The sequence below is a fragment of the Lissotriton helveticus genome, chromosome 3_2 (assembly GCF_964261635.1).
Source record: "Lissotriton helveticus chromosome 3_2, aLisHel1.1, whole genome shotgun sequence".
Taxonomy (NCBI): Eukaryota; Metazoa; Chordata; class Amphibia; order Caudata; family Salamandridae; genus Lissotriton; species Lissotriton helveticus.
The window spans coordinates 343148046-343157988 of NC_136062.1; the positions used below are offsets into that span (position 1 = coordinate 343148046).

Consider the following 9943-nt stretch of genomic DNA (forward strand, 5'->3'; position numbering starts at 1 on the left):
GCAAAAAGCTATGGATTTAGGCCCAGATCTCTGTACTGGGGTAAATGTATGACATTATTCTGCATTCTATCCACCAGTTGTTCTTTTTGCTATATTATGATTGAGCAGCTGGCTGGATGACATGAATATGAAGGAGCCTTTGTGGGTTTCCTTGAGTCTAGATTCTCCTGAAGAGTCCCTTTCTTCTCTGAGCTCTCCTTAATACATGTGTGCAGGAGGAGCCCTGTATTCATGTCCTCAATGTTTGAAACAAAAAATAGTCATGGATTTCTGAACAATGAGAGTAAAGGCATTAAGGTAACATGTTGTTCCTGCTTATATTTTGCACGCTTTACATAAACCTGTATTCCCTATGAGTGTTTGCTTTTTTCCTTAATTAAACCTCAAATACACATGTTTATCCATTGTTTGAATTAAATGACGTTATAAGCTGTAACTGGTCAGTGAAATGCTAAATGTACAAAAAATTGGTATGTTTTGCTACTTCTAGCCACACCCCTGACTCCGCCCACTGGTACAATATTCGGTTATTCCCGCCCCCTGATTCTCCACCCACAGTTCCCCTACTTTTTTTCCCCCCCACGTCGACCACTGGTTACGGCATGACGTCATGCCAGGTGAGTGTTGGAGGGGATGTGAAATCCTTAAAGAGAGTCATTTTCTCTCTGGATTTTTCTTCTCTTTTTGAAATTTAGGAGCAGCAACATTGTCGTGGTGTCACCAGGGCTTTAAGTGAAAGCGTTTTCAATATTATATACAAGCCATACTTGCTGCTTATTTATCTTATGCAACTAGCAATCATTGACAAAGTAAATAGTCATGACTTGTTGTAGGTATGATGTCACTTGTTGTATCATATATCTGGATGCAATGTCGGAAACCGCAAAATACAAGTCGGAAGCCACACTATTCTCAGCAGAAATTGCATTGGCCACAGCTCTCTGAGACCCACCAGTTTTTTCATCCCACTTAAAGCCCTGCTGCTGCTATTTAACAGGAAGGGCTCTATCGGCTGACCAGGATCAATTTACTAAATAGTCACATGTCATGGAGTATTAAAGATCGGAACTCTTATCTTCTCTCTTCGTCATGTATTTTATGAAATGCAGACTGTCGGTCTAGCAGTACAACGAACGATGCTAAATTGCTTTGTTAATAGAAATCAGCCGAGGGAATCTCGTTTCTGCACATTCATAGACTAAAGTACGGTTCTTTTGCATTTAAAAAAAAGACTTGTTTTTTAGTACTATCATACGCAGAGAAACTTACACATTCCTTGTAACTTAGTTTAATAGTGGACAATTTTGTCTAACCACAGTATGTCATAAGGACTGTTGCAACAGAAAATTGAGAATTTCCTTCCATCAAACTGTACTAGCTGTTGATTGATCATACTAGTGTGATTCTATTTCATTCTTGTTAAGCAAAGCTCATGGTTGTGTAGATTTTGATATCCAGTTTTGATTTATTTTCATATGATGTATTGATACTTCGTCAACTAGGTGATAACTGGTATTGTACTTTGTAGGCAAATGCACGTGGGATTAAGAACCCACAGTCTGTTGAACAGAAAAAGAAAAGGCAGGAGGAAATAGAGAACCAGGCTTCCAATTCTGTTCCACCAGCGGGTGGAGGACTTCGGGTAGGTGGAGTGATTTACTTGCAGCTTACTTTGCAGCATTCACAAAGTCTTTTGCTGTATCCTTGTCTATATAATTTTCAGTTTGTTAAATGTAACCCCAGACATAAGTTTATGGGTAAACCATGAGGCTAATCAATATGAACAATGTATCAGAAGCAAGAGACTTTTCTGCTACTTCCGATAAAGTGTTTAGTTTGTTCTTGATGTCTTATGATCATGGCATTTTATGACGTATGTACAATGTACAGAGAACTGAGCTACTCTGAACTTCCAACAATTATGCACCAGCACTTTTTGTATTTTCTATGTGTTTTTAGCTTGTATCGTTTTAATACCTTGGAAGCCAGTTTTTTTAATTTGTTTATATTCCTTAATGGCTCAGGTTTTAAAACGCTGGTTGTTGTATGAATGAAATCATCTACTCTGGCTTACAATTTTATCATGTCAAATTTTGTTTTATTTACCAACTTTTGTACGCCTATGCACTTTGATGGTCTTAACGACCGAATAAAGTTCATGATGATGATGGCTACTTCTGAAACTTGAAAATGGAACATCAAACAGTCATTTGCTGATAAATTCAATGTGTATAATTACATAAATCAAGTGTCCGGTCCGCAGTGGTGCAGGGAAAGTAAGGTAATGGATAGCACAGAAACCTTTCTGTCTCTGTGTACATAGTGGATTCTGAGAATCAGCCCGTTTGCGAATGGGGAAAAATGCTTCATACATATGCCCCCAAGTCCCGCAACTACTGTTACACTGCCAGGGATGCAGTTGTTTTCTGTAGGCATTCCCTAGGGTGCAATAGTGATGTTTGGGCACCAAATTGTGAATGAGCCCACTTTGGTAAATTAAGAAACTCTTTGCACAATAAGGGGTGGTTAAACCTCCCGTTCTCAGTAAGTGCTGCTGCCTACCAGATGTTGTGTGCTGCAATAGATCTGCCTTAAATCAAACCAAACCTCGGGAATAGATCAGGCCTTTGACTTCTGTGGCCTTGTACTAGGGCACAAGTCCTGAAAAAAAAGAAGTGGGGGGGACTAACCTTGTTAATCAGAATGCAAGTGGCATCACGGCGAGTCGCATCACCGTGTGTGACATCATGGCACGTGACATCATGGCGCGGGACATCACCGTGTGTGACATCACGGTGCGTGACATCACAGGAAGTGGCATCATAAGAAGTGACATCAGATCCTAAGACCTCACTTGTATGTTTAGCAGGTCTATCATGAGTACATTTCAAGTACACAGGGAAACCCTCCTAACTTAGGCAGAAGATTCACACTTTTGAAAGCTACACATAAAACAATGTTGCCTTTTGTCAGCGTAAACGTCCTCTACCCATAGTGCTCTCCAAGGAAAAGAAATTATTTCAATGCCGCCTCAGGAGTAGTAAGCACTATATAAATTACATTTATTTTGTGTAAAATACAGGGAAAGACCAACGCATCTGACATTCTTACAGTGCATGCATATCTCCTAAACAGGGACTGACAAAGTGAAAGGCTCCCTCTCTTAAGTATGTGTGAAGTACTAACAAGGTGTGAGCATTTGTTTTCCCTCTGCTTCATTGGCATCTAAGTGTGAGGCTTCTGACTACTGCCAGCAAGGAGACTCGAACAACAGGAGGCCTGATGACCCCTCAGATTCGGGCCAGCAGGAGTCCGAACTAAGAACACCCGCCTGCACGTTGTTGTGGATTGAAAGCAGATAACAACGTGCAGGCGCTACTGAATGTGTCCCGGTGTTTGCAAATTACACCGGGACGAATTCTGCCTATTTTTCAGTGGGGCCCAACTTCTTGGCAGGTGGGACGGCATCCACCCTGTGAAAATAAAGGCGTACCCCCGACTCGTGCCCTGCTTTGTACTGTTGCATGGTGTCTTCACCCCCACCCCTACTTTCACTCTACCTGCAAATAGAGCTGCCTCATCCTGGGCTCCTCGCCCTCCGCCTGGGACGACTCCTGGTGGCCGCCCGCCCTGGGCACCGCACCCAAACCGACGGACCACGCACGCAACCTGGGCTTCATCCTGGACTCCTCCCTCTCCATGACCAGACAAGTCAACGCCGTCTTATCGTCATGCTTCAACATCCTGCGCATGCTACGGAAGATCTTCTGGTGGATCCCCACCGAGACCAGGAAGACGGTCACCCAGGCCCTCGTCACCAGCCGACTGGACTACGGCAACGCCCTCTACGCCGGAACCACTGCCAAGCTCCAGAAGAGACTCCAGCGGATCCAGAACGCCTCAGCCAGACTCATCCTCGACATCCCACGAAACAGCCACATCTCCGGGCACCTGAGAGACCTGCACTGGCTCCCCATCAACAAAAGAATCACCTTCCGCCTCCTCACCCACGCACACAAAGCCCTACACGACCAAGGCCCGAGCTACCTCAACAACCGAATCAACTTCTACGCTCCCAAGCGCCACCTCAGATCAACCAGCCACGCCCTTGCCGCCGTCCCCCGCATCCGAAGAGCGACAACAGGAGGAAGGTCCTTCTCCTACCTGGCCGCCAAGACCTGGAACTCCCTCCCAACCGACCTACGCCTGACCCAGGACCACCTCTCCTTCAGGAAGAGGCTTAAGACCTGGTTGTTCGAGCAGTAAAGGCACCCCCCCCTCCTAGCGCCTTGAGACCCTACGGGTGAGTAGTGCGCTCTATAAATGTATTGATTGACTGATTGATTGATTGACTCTTTGAACGGGACCAGTCCCGTTTTATCATGCTTTAATTAACTCATAAGTGTGGTATTTCCGGTCTCATTCACCAGATTTATCCTCTGCATTGTAATATGCTTTGTCTCTCTCTGAACCCGAGGCGGTCACGTTTCCTTTGGAAAAAGTTTGCTTTTGCCTACTGCTCCTACGGCCTCCTCCCTACCACAAGCACAATCCCCACCCTCTCTTTAAGTAAATGCGGCCTATGATCACTAGTGAGTTGCTGGTGAGGCCTGTCTGCAGTGAGTGCATATCACCTCTCATCTTCTATTGATCACCAGGCGTTTGAGCTCAGTTTGTGTGCGGGTCCTCATCGGTAATGTGGTTGGCATGCTCGGTCTCTGTCTTTGATATTTAGTGATTGTGATCCAAGTACTATTGCTCTCACGCCGGTAATCGGACTCCCCTGATGCCATGTGTGCTGTGGTAGGTTAGTTGTGGTGGTCTTTGCTGTCTGTTTATACAGTGTGGGGGGTTACAACGTTCTTTATTTGTTCCTGGACAGGGCTCGTGCCACGAATATCCTGGAGTATATGGCGTGGTGGCTCAACGTTATGCAGATCTCATGGTGGCTCAACGTTATGCAGATCTCATGGTGGCTCCGCGTTATGCAGATCTCGTGGTGGCTCAGCGTTATGAAGATCTCGTGGTGGCCCAGCGTTATGCAGATCTCGTGGTGGCTCAGCGTTATGCAGATCTGCCATCAAATTTGTTCCTTCTGTAGATTTCATGATTCTCCAGAATAATCTTAGTGATTACTGGTTATGGATCCTTATTGCCTTCTCTTGTGTAGCTTTTCTATGTGTCCTAGCTATCCCATACACAAGAGGGTTCCAGTTTCTAGGGTATCAGTGGGCCTCACTTGATCGCCACAGGGGGATCCTTCCCAGACTCCTTTGCGTGGTTGCAGTTTCTAGGGTACCAGTGGGCCTCCCCTGTTCTCCACAAGAGGATCCTTACCAGACTCCTTTGTGCGGTTCCAGTTTCTAGGGTACCAGTGGGCCTCCCCTTTTCTCCACAAGGGGATCCATTCCTGACTCCTTTGCGTGGTTGCGGTTTCTAGGATACAAGTGGGCCTCCCCTGTTCTCCACAGGAGTATCCTTCCCAGACTCCTTTGCGTGGTTGCAGTTTCTAGGGCACAAGAGGGCCTCCCCTGTTCTCCACAGGGGGATCCTTCGGAGACTCCTTTGTGTGGTTGTAGTTTCTAGGGTACAAGTGGGCCTCCCCTGTTCTCCACAAGGGGATCCTTCCCAGACTCCTTTGCGTGGTTGCAGTTTCTAAGGCACAAGTGGGCCTCCCCTGTTCTCCACAGGAGGATCCTTCCCAGACTCCTTTGCGTGGTTGCAGTTTCTAGGGCACAAGTGGGCCTCCCCTGTTCTCCACAAGGGGATCCTGCCCAGACTCCTTTGCGTAGTTGCAGTTTCTAGGGTACAAGTGGTCCTCCCCTGTTCTCTACAAGGGGATCCTTCCGAGACTCCTTTGTGTGGTTGCAGTTTCTAAGGCACAAGTGGGCCTCCCCTGTTCTCCACAGGAGGATCCTTCCGAGACTCCTTTGCGTGGTTGCAGTTTCTAAGGCATAAGTGGGCCTCCCCTGTTCTCCACAGGAGGATCCTTCCCAGACTCCTTTGAGTGGTTGCAGTTTCTAGGGCACAAGTGGTCCTCCCCTGTTCTCCACAAGGGGATCCTTCCCAGACTCCTTTGCGTGGTTGCAGTTGCTAGGGTACAAGTGGGCCTCCCCTGTTCGCCACAAGGGGACCCTTCCCAGACTCCTTTGCGTGGTTGCAGTTTCTAAGGCACAAGGGGCCCTCCCCTGTTCTCCACAGGGGGATCCTTCCCAGACTCCTCTGCGTGGTTGCAGTTTCTAGGGCACAAGTGGGCCTCCCCTGTTCTCCACAGGGGATCCTTCCCAGACTCCTTTGCGTGGTTGCAGTTTCTAAGGCACAAGGGGCCCTCCCCTGTTCTCCACAGGGGGATCCTTCCCAGACTCCTCTGCGTGGTTGCAGTTTCTAGGGCACAAGTGGGCCTCCCCTGTTCTCCACAAGGGGATCCTTCCCAGACTCCTTTGCGTGGTTGCAGTTTCTAGGGTACAAGTGGTCCTCCCCTGTTCTCTACAAGGGGATCCTTCCCAGACTCCTTTGCGTGGTTGCAGTTTCTAGGGTACAAGGGGCACTCCCCTGTACTCCACAGGGGATCCTTTCCAGACTCCTTTGCGTGATTGCAGTTTCTAGGGTACAAGGGTCCTCCTCTGTTCTCCACAGGGGGATCCTTCCCAGACTCCTTTGCGTGGTTGCAGTTTCTAGGGTACAAGGGTGCCTCTCCTGTTCTCCACAGGGGGATCCTTCCCAGACTCCTTTGCGTGGATGCAGTTTCTAGGGTACAAGGGGCCCTCCCCTGCTCTCCACAGGGGGATCCTTCCCAGACTCCTTTGCGTGATTGCAGTTTCTAGGGTACAAGGGTCCTCCTCTGTTCTCCACAAGGGGATCCTACCCAGACTAATTTGCTTGCAGTAATTCCTCGTCTATGCTAGTAAATCAGTGGAGCGGTCCCTAACTGGCCAGTGATAGTTACAGGTTGCTTGTATTTCCTTCCTTCCTTCCTGTGTAGTAGGTTGATGCATCCTGAGTGTCTAGTGTTGCAGTTGTGTCCAGATGCTCATCATGTATACAACAGTGCAGCATCTCAGCACAATTCTGGCCGCCTCCTAAAATATGCAGTAAAGTGCAAACTGGCAAAACCCTTCTTCCTCTGCACCTCCTCTGCCCTGGAGACCCTGTCGTTGGGGTAGTTTTATTTGTAGTTTTCGATGACAGAGTCCCCTGCTGGACAGGAGATGTCTTTGTTAACCAGGAGACCGTTTCTCGGCCCTCCCTCCCCTTGTGTTAGTGAGAGTATTCTAATGAGATTTTCCAAACTATTGCAAAGGAAATCTGACATTTAATTAATGATGAGGAGCCGGAGGCGAATGGGAGGGACAGTATTACTGTACTCCGTTAGCAGCATCAGGGAAGGCCGGAGACGGGTATTATTTTCCGGTGTATGCATTGCTCGGGTGGTCCATTTCTGAACTCGCCAATAGCCTCTAATTGCTCAATAAGTTGTAGCACTCAACAAATGAAAAATGCACGTTTTGCTTTTCCATTTGATGCATGTCATACATATGTTTCTTTGTCTTTCAGTGGCAGGTGGGATAACGCAGCACGCCCGGCGTACACGTCCGTCGCACTGGAATAGACGATTCTTGGATATGGTCTCCGCAACATGCCAGTTCCGCTGCAGCAGATGGACGCCTCTCCTGCCTGTGGCTCGTGTTGTTGTGCTCTGAGGTGCTTTGCCATTGCGACTACAACCGATGGGTGATTGCAGCTACTATGTGCCGTGAAGCCACGAGCGTTCAAGAGGAACCCGTGCTTACCTGTCGGAAAGTGGCAAGCTCCGTTCATTACAGCGCAGCCAACACCGATACCCGCACGGCGGGAATAGGCCCATGTTCCATTGTGTGCAGTTGTCTAGGTGAAGAAAAAATAAAAATAAATAGTATATATATATATTTAAACCAATTACATATTTTGCTGTAAAAATCATTCAGCTTTTTTCTGTAAAGTGAACTAAATTATCTACAAGTATGCATCTTTTTAAAACAGTTTTGTTAATGTTGCAACAAGTCTCCGCTGCTTGTGATTACTTAATTGCTGGTATTTTACATAATTGCGGCACGATTTTGGTTTTCTTGTAGAGGTATACACTGGAAGGCTAGTGCCTTTAAAAAGTCAAGGAACTGCAGTCAAATGTTTTTGCCAATTTTGTTAATGGATTTTTAGCAAAGACGGTTTAGTACTTTTTGACTACTTTTGGTAATTTTACAAGTAAAATGTGTAGTATGCGTGGGTGCTGAATTTATCTTACGTAGGCCTTAACTTGACACGGAGGACAGTATATGATGTCACACAGATTTGAGCCTTATGTTTGACATACCTAGAATAAATGTGGTGCTGATGCTCGCCCACGATTGATCAGTTCTCATCTGAACCACAAGAGGGCAGTATTACCCTGCAGGAGTGTATTTACTCGCTGAACAGACATTTATTGTCACCTCTACTTCAGTCTACACAAGCACTCCTTTCACATAATTGCAATACGACTGGCACTGTTATGAAGGATTTTTCATTGACCTTTTTCTTTTATAATCTTAAAACGTACTCTTCTCTTTAAGTCTATGATTAGTTTAAAACGTGTCCCGTGTCTGTAGTCACAGTTCTCCATTGTGAAAGCAAAAATGTCTGTTTCAACATTACCAATGATCTTTATTTGATATTTGGTGCAAAAACGTAGTTATGTTATTAAAAAGAGCTACACGTAATAGTGCTCAAGTGTTTGCAAAGTTTTGTGATCCAGTATAGTATAGTTAAAACTAAAAGTAAAAACACTCTGTTGTAGTCTGAAACAAACTGTTACACCTGCAAACAAGTATTGTAATACACCATAAACCTCAGAAAGTATTGTTGTACAGCTATAGAAAGTGTGATGAATTTCAATGGTCTTTAATCGCTGGTGCCTCAGTCAATTTAGATGAAATAAAGTGCTGTATAAATATCAGCTGGTAGTCTGTTGGGTGCTAACTTGACACTGTGGATGAGAGATGCAGTTATCCTTGGAAGTGAGTTGTGTGAAGTTAATTATACAGCGATTACGTGTTTGACTCTGATGACCCTCGAATACCCTGAATTGGGATTGAAACCTGATGTTTTCAATGAATTTTTGAACAACAGAAATCTGGAAGGGGTAAGTGTTAAACATGTTATTTATTTTGCCTTCTTTGATTACATGGTATATATTGGAGTGGTCCCAGTGTTTAACTGGCTTTCACATGGAGGGAAGAAAAATTAAAAACATGAATCTTGAAACTGTTATTTAATCACATTGGGAATGCATTTTTATGAACAATCGTAGAGACAAACCTAACAAGGTATCACATTCATATGGGTGGTGCGCAGGTGGAAGGGGGTGTTAGATAGTAAGTGATGGGAGAGAGAGTTTGGTGAAGGTGACAAATATATCACAAACAGTTTTGGTATATATGGGTCATATACCAGATAGTCAAAGTCCACATCCAATATACATATTTACCATATAACATATGAGAACACAGTTAATTCATCACTGTCGAATAGGTATTGGCAGATGCTGTGAAGTCAACTTTTCGACCCCTATAACCGTAGGTATCTTGAACCTTACTACCGGGGTCTTCCTCAGGACAAGTGTGAAGTGAGAAGGGCTAGGAACACCTAAAAAACAGGGACGGTGTATAAGTACCTGACTTGATACTACAAAACTAAAACATAGTCTCAAAAGTTTGGACAGAGTTACATAAAGTTACCATGAGTATTGCAGCGGGAGGGGAAGGATTCTCTCACAGATCAATTGTTGAGAAAAACGGGGCTCTGTGGCTCTCGAAGGTAGAATATGTTTGTAGAAGTGAGGCGACACCTCGTTCTTGTGCCCATCGTGGTGGTCGTTTGCTCAAAAAGAGAGATTTATAGACGGTTAAGGCCACTAATGCAGTAGATT

General features: G+C 45.6%; 1 protein-coding gene across 1 annotated transcript in view; it reads left to right on the forward strand.

Annotated features, from left to right (window-relative positions):
* SVIP (small VCP interacting protein) overlaps window positions 1-8971 on the forward strand; it is a 79523-nt gene extending 70552 nt beyond the window's left edge. The window contains exons 3-4 of the mRNA XM_078684217.1: window positions 1529-1642; window positions 7555-8971. Of these exons, the coding sequence (XP_078540343.1) occupies window positions 1529-1642; window positions 7555-7569 (129 nt within the window). The 3' untranslated portion in view covers window positions 7570-8971. The remainder of the gene's footprint in view (window positions 1-1528; window positions 1643-7554) is intronic.
* Window positions 8972-9943: the final 972 nt, after the last annotated feature.